Source organism: Argiope bruennichi, chromosome 8 (genome assembly GCF_947563725.1).
Source record: "Argiope bruennichi chromosome 8, qqArgBrue1.1, whole genome shotgun sequence".
NCBI classification, from domain to species: Eukaryota; Metazoa; Arthropoda; class Arachnida; order Araneae; family Araneidae; genus Argiope; species Argiope bruennichi.
Window position 1 is genome coordinate 109,763,835 of NC_079158.1, and position 23,140 is coordinate 109,786,974.

The 23,140-nt window shown below is 24.1% G+C and overlaps 2 protein-coding genes across 3 annotated transcripts in view; one reads left to right on the top strand and one right to left on the bottom strand.

The window, feature by feature from the left end:
* Nucleotides 1-1,680: 1,680 nt before the first annotated feature.
* On the bottom strand, nt 1,681-19,469 carry LOC129981028 (kinesin-like protein KIF3A). The gene is made up of 14 exons (XM_056091633.1): nt 19,266-19,469; nt 18,565-18,660; nt 15,948-16,116; nt 13,963-14,107; nt 11,506-11,590; nt 9,593-9,698; nt 8,683-8,822; nt 7,864-8,061; nt 7,079-7,253; nt 6,146-6,232; nt 5,412-5,559; nt 4,216-4,396; nt 2,964-3,326; nt 1,681-1,941 (listed from the first exon to the last, which is right to left on the bottom strand). Exons 1-14 carry the CDS (start codon nt 19,269-19,271, stop codon nt 1,807-1,809), a joined length of 2,034 nt encoding a protein of 677 aa, XP_055947608.1. The 5' UTR covers nt 19,272-19,469; the 3' UTR covers nt 1,681-1,806.
* A 240-nt stretch (nt 19,470-19,709) lies between these two features.
* Nucleotides 19,710-23,140, top strand: part of LOC129981762 (uncharacterized) — a 31,160-nt gene continuing 27,729 nt past the window's right edge. For both annotated transcript variants that reach the window (XM_056092749.1, XM_056092750.1), the window contains exon 1: nt 19,710-19,796. The gene's annotated coding sequence lies outside the window, so the exon portion shown is untranslated. The remainder of the gene's footprint in view (nt 19,797-23,140) is intronic.

Here is a 23,140-nt window from a genome sequence, read left to right on the forward strand (position 1 = left end):
TAAAATAAAATATTTTGTAAAAAATTGCTAAAATTCTGGAAAAATTGACATAACTGACATGGCACTATTAAAAATATATTTTTTAAATTTTAAAATAGTGTAAAAAATCAATTTTGTACAAAAATATATTTGAAAATTATCATGTAATAATGCCAAAATAAGTAAATTCCCTCAAGATATATTTGTACTGGATTTTGTAGTTCTTGGTCAAATGGTCTCTATTGTAGAGCATCAATACAAATACATTCTCTTTATTATTAGTTAAGATTATATGATTGATTTGGATCTACATTTGTACAAAATACTATTTATTATAGCAGTATTTAAGCAAGTATATTTTAATAACCATGTAAACATAATGAAGCAGATGTGAAAATTGTCTTTATTCTTTTAAATTGGTAATCTTAATTTTATATTTTATTTCCTAGAATTTATATTTTTTTGAGCTTGTTTAGTTTACAGCTAGGTTAATAATTTATGTTCAATCAACCTTTTTGTCTCCCCCTTCGTGCAACCCAGGTTAGTTGCCTACTTGGAAATCTACCATTGACAGTAACCCCACTGCATTTTATACTTTCCAACAGTTAATTTCCAAAATGTGTTTTTTTTTTTTTTTTTTTTTTTTTTTTGTATAATGGAAATATCAAGAAATTCAGAAATTAATGCACACACATAAAAACTGGACGTGACTTCCTTGACTGAATTGGATTTTTAGTTAAAAATTAATCAGTTGTTATAGTGGAACTTCTGTGATGATGGGTACCATAATCAAATTAGATTGGTGAAAACTTTCTTAATAGAGACTAAATTTTAAATTATGATTCCTTTTCTTTTGGGTAGGTTTCCCAAAGTGATCTATTTGAAATTATAAAAATACATCCACAAGAATTATTATGCATTAATATTTCAAACTATTTTATTAGCTTGGAAATTTCTTATATGCATGTTTAGGAACATTAATTAGTTTTGATATGAGTAATTGTGAATGTTGCTTTGCTGTAACCTATGCATTTCTACAATTATTCAAGAATATTCTTAGAAGAATATTTCCGTATACTCGGAAAAGAGAATTTTACTGATACATTTACAATGCTATTTTTTCCCCCATGAAAATGCATATGCACAAAGAATATTTATGTTTATTTCTGTAAATAACTTTTTGACTTATAAAAGATGATACCCCAAAAAACTATTTTACAACCTCTCCTACTGATTGCATTACAGCTATCCAGCTAGGCTGGGTAAATGTCAACATCATTGATCAATTTGCTCATCAACATCATTGATCAATTTGTTAAAATCAATTTGTAATGATGCATATTCAAAAATTAAATAAATAACTATCTACTCATTAGGAAAAACAATCTGCATTTAGCTCCACCACCCCTCTCTCATTTTTTAAATTTATGAACATTAAAAAAGAATTTTACTTCATCAAATGTGTAAACTCAATCTCACAAATTGCTAGGAGGATTTATGTCAGACTTGGGGCAAAACACTGATATAATCCTTTGTACTTAACAATACCCAAATAGCCCTTCTTTGTTCCAGGATCCAATGATTTTTGCCAGCTTTTCAGCAGCTGCTTGGAGTAAGCATACCTTAAGTTCATTTAACTGAATCTGCATTTAATAAAAAGATGGATATAGTAATACATAATGCACAAGAAAAACAAATATATCCCTTTTGCCTTTTTATTTTATTGACTGATAGCAATAGCAATATATAAATGACTACAATAAAACTATAAACTTAATAAATAATTTTTTTTCTTTAAATAATAATACTTATAGAAATTGCACACTTTCATTTCCTGGAAGATTTAGGTCTAGATGAATGAGTTCGACTAGATTTTCCTCTTGAGGATTTCATACGAGGGATCCTTGTGACGCTTTCAGTGTTGTAAGATAAATAAAGGTGGGAAAGATCTAAGTTATCAATCTGAAAAAAAAATAAAAAATAAATAAAGATAAAACATAAATTTCCAATAAATTTTATTTTTTATTTATTGCCATATTTTTAAAAAATCAAATGATATATATGTATGTCATTCTAATCTAAAAGTAAAATTTTGACATTGAAATAAGAAATCTGAGAACTCTAAATTTCATCTTCATCATGGTCATAGTTTATGCAAAGCTAATGAATGCACTTTGATATGATTGAGGTTGTAATAGCTTAATATTTAATGCAATATAGCAATGCAAATGCAACTAGGGATATACATTCAAAAATAAAATTTATCATATCTATATCCAAACTGATATTAAGTCTTATTCTGAATCCAACTCAAAGAATGAATAATTTTTATCTATAAGATTAATTAGAATTTTTAAAGTACTAACAATTATAAATAAGTACAAAAAAATGGATACATTCATTTTCTTAATCAGTTGTATCTTGACTTTACTTTGAAATGAATAAATCAGGCAAAGTAAAGAAGACATATCTATCACATCAACTGACTATTTATAAATTTTACTAGATATTTGAATCTGCAAAATTTTGGCATTCATTGTCATCAAAATATTTTGAAAACTGAATAAAAAAGCAGGTGTTAAATTGCTCTTATTTGCTGCATCATTGCATTCTTTCCAAGTTGTTACAATGCAACAGACATGAAAACAACTTCATTCATTAATAAAGGAATTATGCTTTACTCACATTATTTGCTGTAAAGTGTGCACTGTGTTTAATATGAATTTAAAAATAAATTGTGAAATTAATCCATTTATTATCACAGATAAATTTATCTAATTTGTAAGATTTTATATTTCCTAAGAAATAATATTGACAATAAAAGTTTTAAAATTTTAATTATTTGTAAACAGGAAATTTTCAAATAAGCATTCACTTTATGAGTTTATATAAACTGTTTGATGTAAAATTTTGAAGGGAGCCTTTAGTAAAATAAAAATTTCAATAATAGTTGACTTAATTATCAAAACAGAAAATATACTCACCTCTTTTTTCTTTTCTTTGTCAGCTGCCGGGAGTTGTTTTCTCATATTATTGCCAGTATAAGCAACACATTTGAGTTGGAATTCTCCAATATCTTCATTCCACTGGACAGCTTGCTCTATAACATCCTGATACTCTGGTGGAATGAACATATCGATAATAAGTTTATTCAAGCTGAGTTCCCGGTCCAATTGTCGAATATTCTCTAGAAGACCTTCCATCTCTCGCTGATGTTCCTGACGAAGATCATTTAATTCATTCTTGGCACTCAGCAGCATCTGCCATACTTTCTTTAATTTCTTGGTTTTACTAGCAGCCTCTTCTTGAAGGCTGGAGTATTTCTCTTCAATGTCTAGTCTTTCAGTCTATATAAAATAGATGGTAAATTGTTTTTAAAAATGCAATTTTTAACTACACATATGAGTTACAAATAATGCTAAAAATGATAAAAAAAATATTAATATGGAAAAAGAACTGAATGAATTAAAAATATATATTTTTGATTAAAACATTATAACTTAAGACTAAAAAAAAATATTTCAAAATTAGAAGAAAAATATAGAACAGATCTTTTTTTAATATTTCTGGTATCAGCCAAGGTTAAGATGTGTATGAAATAAGCATCACCGTCAGGAGCCAAAATTAAATGCATGAAAACATGCAGTTAAAATTTGTAAAATTGTTTAATTATTTAAAAGCTAGAACAAAATTTCTTTATAATGAAAATGAAGAGATATAAGAAAAGTAATAAAGAAATATACAAACAGCTTTAGAATCATTTAAAATTGAACAGTAAAAACTAGGGTTTAAGGAAATAATACATATTTGTTCGATTTTGACAAAAGGAAAAGCAATGAAGTAAGGTTTAAACTTTTATTGCGCATAGAGATTTAATTCAATGAAATACTGTCACTTTTTAATTTCTGCTTGTTATTTAAAGAACTATATTAAATTACTAATCAATAAGCTGTTTTTTTTTTTTTTTTATCATTTCACACTTACAAAACATATTTTGCAAATGGAAAACCCTACAATTCACATTATTAAAAATTTGAAAAAGTAAAAATAGCTTTTACACTAAAATAAAAATAGGAAAATTAATTATTTATAATTCATTTTTCTAATTATGTCATTAACAGTTTCTGCGATGACTGAAATTTTTTATAATACAATTTCACTTTTACAATGATTTGTAAAAGGACAAATAACAACAACGAAATAATTGTTTTTAATAAGTTTTAAAAAAAATCATACTTCTTTTTCTTCTAAAGCTTTTTTCAGTTCCATTTCTTTTTTCTTTCTTTCTTCAAGTTCTTTGGAACTTTCTTCCAATAGCCTTTCCTGCTCTTGTGCTTTCTCTAGAAGATTTTCACCACCAATAATAATTTGCTTTTCTAATCCTTGAAGTTTTTGAAGAAGCACATCATGATCAGTTCTAAAGTAGATGGGAAAAAAGTACTGTTTTTGTAACTTTGTATAAGAAAAATGTTCATTTTCACCAGGAAATTTATAGCTATTTTTAGAACTCTTAAAGTTTGATGATTTTGGTGCAGAAAAAATAGTAAAGTAGAAAGCATTTAAGCAATCAAAATTAATGATAGAATATGAAAACAATTTTTTTTATTTGGTATTATTAATTTACTAATTATATTTCAATTCATACTCATTTTCTTCTTTCTTTGTAAAACAAGCTGAAGAAGTATTCCAATTACTTATATTATATTACATGATAAGCTTAAGAAAAAATTTAAAACAGAAGAATCTTCTTGGTAAACAGATACTTCTGTTTTAAAGTGATAGAGACAGAAAATCTCATTTAAAATATTTTTAAGTAAATTTTAAGAGTTATGAAAAAGCCTTATGAAAATATTTTTAATAAAGGAATATTACTGAAACAATTATCATAAAGAAGGAGAAGAAAAAAACGAAATGAATTTTATTACTATAATTTAGTCAATTTTTGTAACATAAATTGTGATTCAGATTAAGCATTAAAGAAAAATTATTATAATCACTCTCATATAAATTCTTCAATCTGATACAAAGTAAATAACATTATGTGCAACTTTGTTACCATCTAGCAATTTTTATATTATAAATATATTTAAAATGTTGATGAAGCAAAGTTTAGATTTGTTCATAATTTATAGCATAATTTGTAATGTAGATTTGTATCTATTTATTACAAAAAATTTTTATAGATCATTAATATTCTCTGATATAACATAATCAATAGCATGAATTTTTTTACCTTAATAGCATAAATTTTTATCTTAATTAAATGTAAAAAAATAACAAATATTTAATGAAAAATGATAACATTTATTATATTATTTCCTCTTTACCATAAAAAGATAGATATTTCAGGATTAAGATAACATGTAACATTAGAGAATTGTTGTTTAAAAAAAAGGGAAAAATCTTCAGTTGTGAATATTTCCAATGCTTACCTTATACCAGCTAAGTCCCTTTGCCTCTTTTCAAGTTCACTACCTATCTTGGTTCTTTCTTCTTCCAGAATATCTTTACGTTCTGCAAGTTTTTTCCTGTCTTCTTCAATTTGTTCTTGCATTTTCTTAATTTCTTCTTCAGAAAAGGCTAGATATTATAAAATAAGATACCACATTTTATATCTAGCCATTAAAAATATTTGATAAAATATTTGAAGATAATTAAACAAACACATTAAAATTATCTACAGAAGTTTAAAATATACAAATCCATGATTCTAAACACATTAATACAAAATAAATAGTTTTCTGCCATCTTAATCTGTTTTGACCATATGAGTGTCAATTAACATTAAAAACATTTGCAAATGCCCAGATTTTCTTTCTTTTTTTTTAAATATATATAATAGTTAATAACTGTATCAAAAATTTTATTGAAATTATTAATATTATATATTAATAAAGAAAGTAAACATATCAATAAAACTGTTTTGAAAAGTTGATATTTATATATTGTGATTTCAGAAAACTAAAAATAAAAATATTAAGCACATTCAAATTCCATTTCAAAATAGTAAAAGATAAAAATTTCTTAACAACATTGCAAAACTCTTTAAAAAAATTGAAAAATTGAGATGAATAATTTTTGGAAACACAGTCAAAAAGAAAATACATTTTCAAAAATGCCTAAAATAAAATTATTTCAAATTTAACTACAAACAATTTGAAATTACCTTTTTTTCTGTGGGCTTTGGGGGGTTTAGTTTCTTCTTCTCCTTTTTCAGATATATCTTCCCCAGATTCTGTACCTCCTTCACTACCTGTGAGAAATAAAATTAAAGCAATTAAAAATCTGTTATTTTAATCAAAACAAGTCTCTTTAACTTGTATTTCCCATAAAAGAAAATATGAAATGAAAATTTAATTGAAAATGTTTTGTTTTTGTCACTGAATCTTCATTTTATAAATATGGTATTCCAATATTAAATCCTGCACATCTTTTTAGTAATTAGAATTTGAAGAATTATTAATACATTAACTAAATTTATCAATGAATATATATATATATATAACAATGAATTATATGTAGTATTTTTAATAACTACTAAAACTTAGAGGATTTTTTTTTGTTGTAAAAGCACTTATATTCTTTAGCCTTGAATATTAATCATCAATTTTGTCAATTCTGAATTTAAAAAAAATATAAAAAATTATCAAAAAGTGATTAAAGATTTTTTTTATGAATTTCTTGATAGTTTTATATTGTCTTTATAATATGAAAAATTATGAGAATTCATTTTTTATATCATATAAAAAATTCTTATTCTAAAGATAAATGCTTCAAAAATAGATTATAGTGCAAAAGTAATGATACTTTTAAAAGAATGTTATTTTAAAGATTTTAATCATGAAAACTGTTCAAACTCATTTCCTTAAACAAACTATTTCTTCACAATTGTTTGATAAGTTTACATAATTACAAGACTTTTGAATACATCGATATTTTAACAAACTGAATGTTAGAAATAGACAAAGTTTCATTTACCCATTAAATTATATATAGATATATATCAAAGAGTAAGAAAGCGATGAATTTACTTTAATATATAAAATATAAAATTACTATTAATACATGTTTTCTAATAAAACAGATATATAATACTCACACTCTTCCAATTGTTTCTTTAACTCTTCAATTTCATCTTTAAATTTCTTCAGCATTGTATCTTTAGGATCTTCATTAATTTTTGCTTTATTCTTTATATTTTTAGCTCTGTTTGCATACCTCAAAGTACTCAGACTTTCATCATAATTATACTCTGCTGGACCAATATTTGCACACTAAATAGAACAATAATTTGCTGTTGTAATAATCTTTAATATTTTATGCAAATAAAAATATTAAAGAATACTATATCAGTTGATAACTATTTAAAACTATTTATTTGATGGATACAGTATCCTTAGAAAACTCGACAAATAATTTGCACATGTATTAGAAGTATTATTATTACTATTTCTAGCCTAGTGTTATACAAAAAAATATTAGAAATTTTTCACTTAGTTCACTTTTTACTAAATTATTATTTTCATTTGTATTAATTTTATATAAATTAAGAAATTAATTTAATTCTAATTAATTAAAATAGTTAAATCATTATTCACTTGTATGCAGATCATGTTGTCATTAAGAAACATGTAAGTACAATAAAGAATGCAAGGGGTGACATTTATTGATTGTTTAAAGCAGATTGATTATGCCAAATGGCATCATATGGCCCATTTGGCTTTTTTTACTGAAGAAGCTATTAAGAAAATGTCATAATGTCATAACATTTATTTGGAAATTTAAGCAATAAATCAGAATAGTACGAGAAAATAAAATAAAAAATATTATAAACAGCTAATACAATAATTTAAATTGTTTTAAAAGTTTTAGACCAAAACCTACCATTAAAGTTTTTGCATTTCCACCAAGAGAATCTTGCAATAGTCTTGTAAGTTTAGAATTTCTGTATGGAATGTGAGTACTTTTCCCATCTACCAGGGCTGAAATTACATTTCCTAATGTAGACAAAGACAAGTTAATCTTTGTTGCCTCAATAAGCCGTTGACCACTTGATCCAGTTTTACTCTGACGTTCTGAACCCTATGTACAATTAATTATACAAATCAATAAAATTCAAATAGTAATTTAATATCACAATAAACTACAATCTTATGAACAATTTATATTATAAATAAGCTATAACAATGCTGATAGTAAAAAACAGAATTCTGTTATTTTATATACATATAAAATAATTTTCCTCTTATGAAAAGCAACTTATATAAATAACTTTTTTATTGGATATTTGACAATAAGAGACATTAGTAAATATTAAAAATTATTAATACAATTGGACAATATAATTTTTGTTCCATATTATAATATAAAAAATGTATTCATCCAATCAATGTCCTGCATTGTTTATATTTCATAAAACAACTAAAGATTCTTAACAATATAAAGAAAGAATTTTTAAGAGTGAAAAGTTGCTTGCAGTGTTTTTTTTTTCTAGATTGTTTTAAAATTAAATAATATTAATGCAAAAAAACCAACAGTAATAATGAGAAGTTCATTATATTAGATTATGATGGCATTAAAATAGCCAAAACCATTGTAGAATCATTTTAGGATACTTTTATTAGAAATATCTGAGAAAAAGTAAAATTAACTACATATTTACAGATTAGCAACAACAATAATAATAAAAAAAATAAAACTTACAGCCAAATCAACTAAATGAAGTTTTCCTGCTCGAATGTGTTCCTTTCTATCGAATCCTTCTTCACAACTCTCAACAGTAATACTAAATATGGCATGTGATCGAGAACTGTGCAAATTCATATTAGTTGCACCAACAACACCTTTATTAAAAGTAAATAAAACAACAATATAAGATATCATAAATTAACAAAATATAAGGAAGAATGCAGATACCTCCCCAAAGAGAAATTAAAAACAAGTATTTGTTTTTCAAGCTGCGTTTTTGAAAAATTAATAACAAAACACTATTTATTTAAAATCATCGCCAGTGGGTAAACTTGTAATTTAATGTAGATCTAATTTGAAATTAATGCTATGATTTGAATGAATTAATAGTGATAGCAATGATATTAATTTATAAATATCATTTTGTATTTAAGATAATGGATATATAATTTATTTTGGATATATGATAATTATAAAAAATGATTATTAATATTAAAGAAATGTTCCATCACAGGAAATGTTGCTCAAATGCTTAGAAATCTTCCACTTTTCTAAAGGAGAAATCACTAGTTTGTTGTAGATATTCATTACTACAACAAACAAAATGAATAGTGTAATGAATTAAGTTCAAGAAAATATTTAAATTAACAAAAAAAAAAAAAAAAAGGATTGCAAGTCTGAATGCTTAAAACAAACAAGAAATTTTCAAAAACATCAATAAAATATAAAAAAAAACTTTAAAATGATAAATAAGTATACTATGAAAATATGGTTAAGAAAAAATGAATGAAATGTGTTCATTAAAATAATTTATGATTATGAACACTTCTCTATGAGGCCTTCTTTCACGGAATCCTGTATAAAATCATTACTTTAAATTTCTCATTAGTTTTTCAATAATATCAAATTCAGTTTTAATACATACGGTTTTTACTCCCTAGTGTCATTATGCGATCAAGATCATCAGCATTTTTCACAACAACACCAGTAAGATTTTTAACATAGACTCCAATGTCTGGTCGCTCTTTCACCTAAAACACAAATAAGATTTTATATTCAAATAAGATATTATATTCAAGCCTAATACTTCAGCCTGATATAATATGCTCTGAGAAAAAAAAAAGTTTAATAAAAGTAAATGAATCAAAACAAAAGCAAAAAGAGAAAAAAGAGTTAAAAGTAAAAAGAAAGAATTTATTTATTACAACATAATTCAAGTATGAATTTTGTAACTAAGGTTTATTCAAAAATCAATATTTATTATATAATTAAAAAAATCCTTATATTAATATTCAGTTCATAATTTTTTTAAATAGTCTTCATAGCCAAAAATGATATAAAAGTAAATTACATATAAAATTGTTTTATAGTTTTTGAAAATTGTAATTTGCACATGCTGTGAGTAATGATCTGATGGATTTTGAATATTCTGATAGATGAAACCACCTTTTATGAACCATGAAATTTTTATGTTTATTACAAAATTAAATTTGTAGAAATCAGCACTTATTATGTTTTAAATACTATATGTAATCCAGGAAACCTTAATTGATACAATTGACATTTAAGTGAAAGCATAAATTGACTTAATTTCAAAATTATGAGATTCAATAATAGAGTTATAAGAATACAATAGAAAACAACCTGTATTGAGTGAATATACGATAGATTGCATCAAATCAACGTAAAACGGGATACTTAACAAAGTGAAAATTACCAATTCATCTTTTTTTTTTTTTTTCATCAAGATGGCTGATTTTAAATAAAAAAACAATTCTACTATATTGAAACTGATTCAGATTTCATTATAATCCTGACTATTTTTCAATTTATTCATGACAATGACAAAGATTTCTACCATTGTGTCTTTCTTTGTTTCTTGCATATTTACTAAAGGACAGCAATTAATCCCTAAAGATATTATTTCAACCACTAATTAATATTAATTAATTACCAGTGCAGTATTATTGTAACCAGCATCAAACATGTCATGTTAGTCTAATGACATACAGTTAAACCTAAAGTTCGCAATAAAGTTCCATGTATTTACAATCAAAATTAATTTTCAAAAATTTATTTATTTATTTTATTTTGAATCAATGTAAATGTAAAAAAAAAAAAAAAAAAAAAAATCAAAGGAGGTAAATTTCTATTATGAAAATCTAAAATCAAAATAATATTCCGGCATAAAGCACTTACAATCTCCAAATACATAGTGCATAGATTTTTGCCATTTTTGTTTCTCTTTTTTTTTAACACTATAGTTTCATTTTTAAAGAAAGTAAGTTAAAAAAAAACTATACTTTTATTTATTTGAAATTGAGAATACCATGAGACAAACTAAATAATATAATCCAGAAAATTTATTATTTTCTCAGTATCATGTATTTTTGGGCAATAAATGTATCAAATGCTCAACATTTTAATAATAAATTAATAATTTTAATCCCAGCAATTTAATTATTAATCAACATGATTACATTAAATAAACTATAATTGTGGGTAGGTATTTAAGAAAGGAAGGATTTGTATTAAGCAAAAATACATCCATAGCAGCAAAATGTTACATTAAAAGAAAAACTTTTATGATATGACAATTTTGATGTAGGTTTTTATAACATTTCATACACAAGTAAATTAGAAAAAAATGCATTCTTTTTGCATAAAATTATTTTTTATTTCATTTCTTAGCTATTGAATTTTATGTATATTTCCAGGCATCTAATTTATAAAAACAACATAAAACTATCATAAAAAATAATTATAAAAAATGATTTTCTCAAATAAATAAGAAAAGTATATTAAAATAAATAAGCGAAGTATATTAAAATAAACTACCTCCAAACGAACACTTTGATCTTTGCCAAGAAGATCTCGTACTTCCTCATTATATATTTCAAGGTAAGTTGCTCTCACCAGGAATCTATAAATTCAGGTCACTTAATAAAATTGGAGAAATTGCAGATAATATTATAATACATACTTTAAATAATTAAAAGCATAAATTGTAAAATATTTTCTAATGAAATCAAGTTACTGATAGCTTTTATTTTTATATTGTTCATAATGAAATTTTAATATGAGATACTATTTTTTAAATATTTAATGAGATATTTTTTCTCAATTTAAGGTAATAAAAAGCCAATAAATCAATCAAAATCATAAGTTCAAAAAAAATAAAAAATATAGGGTTTCTATAAAATAACTATCACAGTTTGGAAGAATCTTTACTTAATGCTACTCAATGAAATGAAACCAAATTTCATAAATAGGCAGTGAACATTCTGAAAAAGAAAAAAAAGAAAAAAAGTTGCGGGCTGGAAAGATTTTTGGATTGTTGTCACATACATCGTAGATTTTGAAAATTTTCAATGATTATATGAGATCACAATGGCACTCATTCCTTTTAAAAAGACAAGAGCTAACAATCAATCAACAATTACTTGATTTACCATTCATTGTACTTAATCTATATTTTACTTCATATGAGCATGTTTTATTCATAAAGCTGTTTTACAACAGAAAGTTTAACATTGCAATGCTTAAAAATTTAGAAGACTTTACAACATATGATAAAGTCTAATATTTGCTGTAGTAAAAAATTGAAAATAGTTGTCATAAAAATAAGTAAAAAATTTAAGGAAACTCGAAAACTACTGTTGTTAAAGCCAGTAAAAAAAAGTAGTATCAGATAGCAAAATAACAGGAGTTGGTACAAACATATAATGTGACATTTTAAGTGCAGCAAGAAAAAGTGTCCAAATCTAATCATACATAATTTTATAAAAAAAAACACTTAAATGTCACCAAGCTTTGTCTTATATAAAGGGAATGAGCATACTTAAGATCTATTAAGATCCATGTACTGAAGATCCATGGCATGTAATCCATGTGGCTCTAATACTGCTTAATAATATGTTTTTTTTTTTGTTTTTGTTTTGTGTGTGTGTGTGTGTGTGTGTGTGTATCTTTTATTGTTCCAGCATTACTGAAATTTTGCCTAATCCATTTTTCCTTTCACTTATTTTGATTTTTAATTCCAATTTCAGCTCCAGCAGCTTCAAAATTTATCTTATAACCAACTTTGATAGATAAATTCCCCTCCAAAAAAATTCATCTTACCATACCTTCTACAGTGTATACAAAATACAAATTTGTATACAAAATTCAGACCATTCTTCAAGTAGCAAAAGTTATTTTATGGTTCCCTACATATTATTATGCAATTTCAGTACATTATGTAAACATTGTTTACAATGATTTTACCATATAAGCAAATATAATTAATGTGCTTTTGTGATTACACTTTTAATAAAATGAGCTCTCATTTTATAATCATAATTATGAATGGTATGTCTAATTCATGAGATATATTTCAGATAAAAATTATTTTCAATTTACTAAAAAAATATCATATTTCCTAAATCCTCTTCCAAGGGTCACTTTAGATCATTTCATTTAAAGTTACTATAGAGACATCACACAATAACATATCTAAATAATGTTGAGCTTGAATTTACAAATTAAAACAATACAAATGCCTTAAGGGAAAAGTTAAAATTTAACAAATAATTTATTAATTTATCTCAATTTTATAAAGTAATCTACAAAAGAAATAATCATTCTATTTACTTAAAAATCAGTATACTGAGAATCTTTTCTATCAATGAAGATTCAAATTTGATTACTAATACTAATGAATTAAAACCAAAGAAGAACAGAAGAACTATAATTAAGATTATTAGTTTGTATTATAACTATTATTAAGAGTATTAGTTTGTATGATCATAGAAAAAAATTGAATACTAAATTTGACAGTGAAGATTCTGGACACTATTTTAACATAAATAAGTAATCTTGTTATTTCCTTTTTAATTTTTTTCTTTGAATACAGATAATTATAAATTTGGATTTTAGAGAGGAGGAGGGAGATATATTTTTAAAATTTGTGCATTCTTGAAATAGTCACTTTCTTTTATTTGCTTTTAAATATATTTTTTTTAATATAAAAATTATCTTTCCTGCCATTTGCACCATTAGGAAATAATAAATATAATTATGGAAATTTATTTTTTAATGAACTTTTTTTAATAAGATTTTTTCCTTTTCTCTGATTTTAAGAAACAAACAACATACATTTTTAGAAGTAAAGTTGATTACTAGAATTAGATAAATTTGTTATAATAATTCCATTAATTTTATAAAATATTACAATAATTAAAACCACTTTAAAAAATATTTGAAAAGCATATATTTCATGAATAAGATGGGGGGAAAATATAATTGGATGTGTACCTTTTGTCACCTTCTGCTTTAGCAATATGCCCAAAAATATGGGCAAAAGAGTTTGGAATGATACCTTTCTGCTCAGGAATATCACGATTACCTTCCATCGTGAATGTTTTACCAGTACCAGTCTGACCATATGCAAATATTGTTCCTGAAATTTTTTGATAAAAATTGTATATAAATAAATAAAATACAACCACTTAACACATTTATATATATATTTTTTCACAATCTAAGTTTAAGAATAAATCTACATTGTGTGTGTGTGTGGTTGTGTATGTATGTATACATGTAAACATAATTTTGGCAGTTACATGGCCAAAAGAAAGACATTTAATTTTGATTTATTTTTCCCATGGGAATTACGATTTGTACATAGGGATGAAAAGCGAAACACATTTGTTCACACCAGAACAAAGAGACAGAAGTTTTTCCCTTCCGTTATTTACTATGAGATTCTAATAAGGATTTCATAAACACATAATAGACTTAGGAAAGAGAATTTTAGGTATCTTTGAATGAAATGCATAAGAGTTAGGGATCTGTATTCTTCTGCTTGTGGCATGAGACAGGCTCAGCAATTTTTCTGAGCATGTATTAGAAATAAATAAATAAGAAGAATTTAGATCAAGAAGTAAGAGGAAATTTTTGAATTTAACTTTAGAAATTTAATGAAGAAAACTTTAAAAAATTTATAACTTTTTAAAAAATTAGAAAATTAATTAGGATTTAAATTAAATTAAGAGACATATTATATCAAAATATATCTCTTAATCAGCATATAACACTACATATATGTAATGATATTTTAAAATTTAATTTAAACTTAATTAATGTCAAATTTTAGCTCAATTTAGCCCATATTAAATTCATTCTAGAACTTTCTCTTATTTTCTGATCCCATTCCACTTTTTCTATTTAATTAATTCAACAGAAACTTTGTAAAATTACTGAATTGGCTGAAAGCCTAAACATTCCCACATTCCAAGTGAAGAAACAAAATACCACTGACTCTAAAACGTCCCTGTGTTTCCCTTGATTTTTGATTGACATGCAATTGGAAATCCCTATTAAAATATCACAGTATATAAGACCAGAGATAAAAAGTTCATCAGCTTTTTCCCTTATTTCTTTCTGTGTTGTGTGTGTGCTCATTGGTCCTGCTTGTACATAATGCATGCTTCACTGAAATGAAAAAAAAAAAAAAAACACCGTCAACAAATTGAAAGTCTGTCTTTGAAACTGCCTTCTGATTAAAAAATTATATGCTTACACACACACACACATATATATCAAAATACAGGTACATAATAAGTATAAATGCAAATAAAAATTGTAGTGATAAAAAATCCACTAATAACCTGCTTACAATAACATATCCGATAGTATTGCAAGCAGGATTAATAACATTCTAAAAAGTTATTTTTATCACTGAATTTTAACTTTTTTTTAGATTCACTACAGTTCTTCACTCAGAAAAAGTTTGCAACAATAAAGATTTATAAATGAGAAATATCAATCTTCATATTTATTGTATGATAGCAATTGGATAATATTAACAAATTAGGGAATACATTTTTTTTTTCACTTTTAATTTTAACATCAGTGAATAAATTAATCTACTGAGTGAACAAGAAGAGCACTGTAACCAATAAAAGACTGTTACTTAGATTCCATTTTCTTTAATACATTATTAATCGAGGACTCAGAAATTAGTTAAAGGGTTTAATTTGGAAGGTAGGGGCAAAGAACAGTTAGAAAAAGCCATACCAGATGTATACTTAGATAAGATGTAAAATTATAAAAATACTGCATAAATAAGAAAAAGATTCATATTTTCATTATTTAGAAAACAGTTGCATTAAAAAATTTTACTTCAAGAATAAATATTAGTATATATTTTCTTTAACCTCCTTTCCCCTTAAGAAATTTGTATATATACTTAAATTTTTTTACAAATGCATCAATGTTTATATAATGAAACTTCCTACCATTGTATCCCTCCAAAACATTATCAATGATTGGACGAGCAGCCAGATTATACACATCTAATTGTGTAGAGTCTGTGCCAAATACTGTGTCAAAAGTAAAAGTTTTGGGTGGATCATATTCTGAACCATTTGGATTGGATAATGTAACAGATCCTTCTACTTGATTTACCTATAAAATAATAATAATTCAAGTACTTATGTAAAGGTACATTATGAAGAATTATTCTTAATGGCATATAAAAAATAAACTACATATCAGATAATTTTATTCAATATTTAAACCATTTTATAAGCTGCACAAGCATATAGTTCTCATTTTCAGTAACTAAATCGAAGAGTAACCATTCTTGTAGCACCTTATATAATTTTCCATTAGCACTTCATTTTCTAACAGATTTTCATAATATCTACAATTTAGATATAATAAATGTGCACTTAAATAAAATAATTTTTTAAACTTTTTGAAAGAGATTATACTTAGATTTAGTTTTATAAAAAAAAAATCATGATAGGCGGTTAAGAATAAGATAAAATAATACATACACACATATATATACTACTCCATAGTAATCAACATTAAAACTATACATTAAATAGATAGGTTCTATAAGGGATTTTAAACCATTAAATTGTTAATCAAGAATGCTCTATTACACTTCAATATTCAGAACTGCTCAATATTGATTTATTGATGAATATTCTATTACTTGATAATTTTCAAACTTTTGCAATATAAAAAGTAGTTAGTTGTATATAATTCACTGAATATAAAGCTCATTTTAGTAATCGAAGACCTAAAATATATAATTGTGTAAATTTATTTTTGCCGAAAAAAATTCTAACAGATTTGTGTAAGTATTTTTTTAAATTATTATTATCAAAATCATGCACCATCAAGAATGGTGTCAGAAAGCAAAAAAAACTTGCCTTTCAGCATAAAAATAATTATGTTTGGTTGTTTCATATTCTTACTGATATATCTTATATTTATAATTAAAAAATAATGATGATGCATATATGTGTTTGATGTTTTCATCATAAATATTATTTTTGTTACAGTTCTTTGGCAGATTCTTAAATCATATACTTTTTATGTAGCATATACAAAAGCATTTCTTGCATTAAAACATTGTAATTATTATATAATATCTGCTTTGTAATTTACTTTCAGGATACTAAGATTTTAAAAATATCTATTTTTGGAAAAAAAAAAAAAAAAATTCTAAGTAACCTAAAACTTAAATAAGTTTTTCTATCTGATTCTTCAACAACTTTAGTTAGGTTATTAGATAGATTATATGAAAACAAAAATTATAATTATCGATTTTTAAGTGAAACATAGCAATTCTTAATTCTAAATAATTTGTATCTAATGTTTAAAATCTTATGCTTCAAAAGATAATTTTTTCTTGAACTCTACATATGAGTTTTAATCTGAAATTCTAAATAAACATGATATATTAAAATTTATATTTCAAAAGATAATTTTTTGTACTAAAAAAATCAGTTGTAAAAATATATATATATATACATCTTCTCATTTTATACATCTATAATCAAATAACTTTAACTGGTAATAAATTTAATAATATTTATATTAATGTTATTTATAAAATAAAAAATTAATAAGGCAGTTAGTAAATAGTAATTAATAGTGTAATCAATTAACTATCAATAACAGTTCTTGCTTTGAGTAGCGAAGAAGCCACAATTGTTCTGCAAGAAAGATGAAAATGAATTTTCACAATATACTAAAAATGTTCAAACAAATAAGGCAGATGAATTTGATCTGCAACAAATTATTTTAAATTTGCAATTGATTGACTTAAAGTAGCTTTAAGTTATTTGGTTTTAAAAAAAAACCTATTTAAGAAAAAATTTTCTTTTAATTCTAAAAAATGTACAATTAACATCAAGATAATTTGAATATTATAGAAGATTAGGAATATGTAGGAAAAATATTTCAAATTTATTTTAATATTGCAAATATGAAATACAAATTTATTTTGGAAATAAGTAGGTATTTTTACAATAAGAAACCACATTATAAAATATATAGTATTATTTTGAAAGATATAGAAACATAAAATGAAACAATTGAACAGAATGTTGCAACATTTATCAAAAATAACTTTATGCTAACTGAAAAGAACAAATACAATATTTATGTACAATAGACAGGATTTTTTTTTTTCAAATAAGAAATTCTAATAATTCTTCTAATCTCAATTCTAATAATTCTTAAATATGATTATTTTTTTTCTAAAAACAAATCTGCATTAAATAGAATAATGAATTAATAAGAATTCACTTTACCAGTAGAAGGTTATTCCATGTAGGACTGATTTCTTTTTTTTAAAAGAAAGAACATAATCTAAAAACAACATATAAAAAAATAAATTTTCTTCATTTATCTAAGATTTGACATTTATTTGATCAATTTTTTTGCTTATTTTTAAAATATGGATGGTGGAGATTCTACAATAATCTTTTATATATTTTCTTTAAATTATAAACTGGCAGATGTACACAAACTTTTGGCTATAAACAGATAACTTAAATGTATATACTTCATAAAATGATTAGTTTCCAATTATATTGTTGACAAGAAACTTACTTCAACAATATTTCTATAATTTGCAGATTTTTCACTTTCATTCATAGGACGACATCTTAAAACGACTTTAATATTTTCAGCTTCTGGGGCTTCAACCTAAAGAGCATATTTAAAAATTACACAGATTTCAAAATGTGCATAAATAAAAACAACAGATCTGGGAATAAGTTTTAAGTTGCATTTTTGACAAATAATTTGAGATTACCTTGGAACAAATAAATCATATTCAGAATCATAAAATAACAGATAAAGATTTAAAAAAAAAGATTGATATTATTATTTACAGTAGGAAATTTATATATATGCATACATTCTTTTAAATCACTCCATTCAAATATAGTTGTAATATAAATAAAAGAAGTATAAAAGGACATATCATGTTGTCCCTTTATAAAAAAGTGCACTATTATAATTAATATAATTGCTGTAAGTAATAAAAATAAAAATAATCGTAGCAACTGATAGTATGAAGAATCAGAATAGTTACAACATATGAAATAAAATTAACTTTCCCAATAATAGGGTTTATTAATATATTAAACTGCAATAATTATTTTGGGTATTTAAAATATTTTATAAATTCAGAATTTTCAATAAAAAATAAATACACGCATACGTTTATTAAAAATAAAGAAGTGATAACTTTTTAAAAAATATCAATTTCTAGTAGAAAAAAGTACACTACGAAACAATAAACTTACAGGCATCTTTAAATTTGAAACTAGTATAGCACGCAATTAACACTAGAAACAAATTGTACGATTATGATCTGAAACTGTAACATATAATCGTAAAATTAATAACGTCAATTAATTTCGTTTCATAAGAATAATAAAAAATGATAGCTAGGCAGAATCAGTGTTTAGATGCAGAATTTGCAGATCGATGAATTTTATATATTCAGATTGCTATGGCAACCAGCAACAATGACATAAATGATTCTCTGAAATATCGATGTTAAAATTGTTATTTATAATACTACAAAAAAACTTTACAACTCTGTCATATAGTCCATAAAATAATTATTCAATTCATTTATTATATCATAGAAATTTTTATAAAGCATATTTTGCTTAAACCTAAGAAAATATATATCGACTTTTCTCATATTTCACACGTATTTTTCAATAGAGTTGGCAACGATCATTGACAAATTAAATTGGGATGGCGGTTTGAATCAAACTGTTGAAAATAAATACCGTGGTTTAATTATTGTTTTGAATGCTGTATTAGTAAGTGATCTTTGATTTTTTTAAAAAATATTTATATGCCTTTAATATTTTTAATTATCTTCTTAACATATATTAGCGAAATAAATCTCAATAAGTCTGGTGCTGTTGTGTTCATATTTGAATTTCTGCGATATCTTGCATGATTAGCGTTTGTTTGGGGGGCATAACATGAAGAGGCTTGGATTATAATCTATTTTCTTTTTTTTTAAATCTGATTTTCAAAAGGAAGGAATCTAAGTATACGAATAAAATAAGTGTTATCTAAGAAATATTTGATTGCTTTCACTCTTTTTGCTTCACTACTTTCAATCGATACTAATATTTATTTAATCAAATTGTTTATATTTGTTATTTATGATAATTAATGAAAATATTTTATAACTGTTCAAAGTGTATACAATTTGGATTTTTATAACCTGATTATTGCCTTTATTTTTGTTGAGAATTGCTATCTGTTTCTGTCATTATAAGCACAAAATTATGTTGTATTAAAAATTTCATCAGTAAAATTAATAATTATTAAGAATTTCAAAATGCACTTAGTTCTCCAATGTATTATATTTTATTGTGTAAATCTCAAGAAACAGAATGGTTGTTATATTAAAAAATGAAAATGTCCTGTTACTGTTGAAGATCAGATGTTTAAAGTGATTCATTAAATATTTTAATTCAAACTTTTAACAAATATTTTGCCTTTGGTTGCTTGCTTTTTCAATATTTTTTTGTAATTGTTCTTTTACTTAATATTTTATAAATAAAAATATCTTATAACTTTGCTAAAAACAGTGATAAAAACTTTGTCTTGCAAATCAAATTTATTTATATATATTTGAGTAATAGATGATTCTGAAACAATCATCATTTAGGGTAGCATATTTGAGATTATTTATAATGCAATTATTAATTTTAAAAAAACTGAAATTCTTTAAAAACCCATTTAGAGAAAATCATGTTTTTTTAATATAGTCATTATTCATCCATGTTTTGAAGCTTTCTATGATGCATCTGTTTCATTAGTGATATTTTCAGCAGATATCATGCTTCATATCATTTACTGTTACATGTGGTTTGCAAAGCAGGTCTGTTAATTATTTAAATATATATCAGATATTAAGGATTTAGGCATTGCAGTTCTATCATCAATAATAGGATTATGCTAGTTAGAGATTTTTACAAAATATACTTTGTTTAGGCATTTAAAAAAATTTTGAAATAATTAGAAAAACTAGTTCTCTTTTCTCAATTAATGATCCACTTTTGGCAATTTTTATTTTCCACTTTTGGCAATTTATTATACTGATGTTTTTTGTATGTGTCATCATTGGTTGAACTTCCTTTATCACCTTTCATGCTTGAAAGATATTTCTATAGTACCACTTCATTGTAGGGAGAAAACTTGGATAAGCCACAAGTACTGTGTACCAATTTGTCAAATTTTATTTCAAATTGAAAGTTCATGACTGCTAGTATCAGCAGTGATTACTTACACCAAGGTGACATCAGATCTAGAATGTCAGTAAAACTCAAAAAATATTTAAAAATCAGGAAAAATTACCTTTAATGCAAAAAGTAGCAATAACAAAAAATAATAATAATATCAAAACAACCGGGGATAGTTAGTAGTGCAATTAGTTAAAGAATGTTGCTAAGAGCACCTCTAATAAAACTTACAGAAAAATTGGTTTTTCAATATTCAAAAAACAGAGAGAGTGAATAAATTTTATTTCGACCTGCTCTCAACTCAAAATTCATTAATACCATGTCATTATTAAAAGTAATAATGATATATTCTCATGGCAACAGTAATGTTAAGGGAGAATTTTCTATCGATAAAGATTTCTATGGAGGAAAAAAAAGAAAAGAAAAAAAACGCAAGAAGAATTGTTTGTGACAGTATTCAAGGAAATGGTGGAATATATAATTTTGATGTGTCAGAACAATTGATTTAAATATGAGGAATTCACAAGCCAAATATAAAAAGAGAAGAAATGAAATGACAAAAAAGAATTAAGCAAAAATTTGAAAAGGAAAACAGAGTATCAGCTCAAAAAATTCAAAGTAAAAATAAATTAAAAATACAATTCTTGACAGCTTAAAAAGAAGATTTAAATGTTGAAACAAAGATTTCAGGGCTCAAAATTTTTGGAGGGGGGGAAAAAAGTGTTTAACTTTAAACAGAACTGGTTGTTTTGAACCAAGTATTCTTTATTAATACTCTTATAATTAGCATTTCAATATTGAATTTAATAATTATTATTTGTAATTTTTTGCATTTAATTTCTTGCATCTAAGATTATTTATAATAATAAATAGAATTGACAGAATTTTTATTAATTTATAGGAACATAAGTTTTTGATTAAAGCATGTAATTTCTTATATGATTTATTAAAAAAACAAAGTAACATTTTGGCAGTTTTGTTGTTGTTAAAATCCTTGCTAACATATATATTATTATGTGTATATAATCATGATATTTTTATTATTAATATTTATTAATTATTAATATTTTATTAATATTTAATCAAATTATTAATATTTTAATCAAATATCACAATAACCTTTACTGTTAAAATAATTTGAACTTGTGTTGCAAAGAGTAGTTTTAATGGAATTATTATGCTGTTTTGAAATAAAGTATTTTTTTTTCATATAAAAAATTAATCTGTTTAAAAAAATTTTTAGGGTAACCATTTCATTTTTTTTTAAATTAAATTCCATCAATTTTTTTTTCATATTAAATAATTTATTAAAGCATTTCTAATAATGTTTATTGTACACATATAATGATTCTGAGTAGAGAGAAGGCCAGGAAGCTAATACAATTAATGTTCTAAGTCAAGGAAATATTTCAAGTTTAGTCTGGAACTTTTTAATTTTTTTTTTTTTTTTTTTTTCACACAGTTTCTGTAGTTACCCTATATTTTCCACCACCATCCATTTTCACGTGAAATCATAAGCTAAAACTTTGACCGTAGATAATAGTTGGACTGATTCCACTAATTCATTTCACAACTTTGCAAGTACAGCTGGTAGTTATATATGAGCTTCATGCAGAGATACACCTATATAAAACAGCATCAAGGGACAAATACCAAAGCAGCACCTGTTCCCAATTTTTATCATTACAATCTTTATATTCCCATAAAAAAAATGTTGGTGTGGGTGTTGGAATTAAGTCTAAATAATTATATATAATACATTTTTGAGGCTAATGTTTTCTAGCAGTTGGTCAATGCATCCTAATTTTTCAAACAGATTAATTAAACTATCTATAAAAAATAAGTAATACAGCTGCTAAAATGTCAATTATTTACAGAAATCTAGATAAAATGCATAAAAGCAA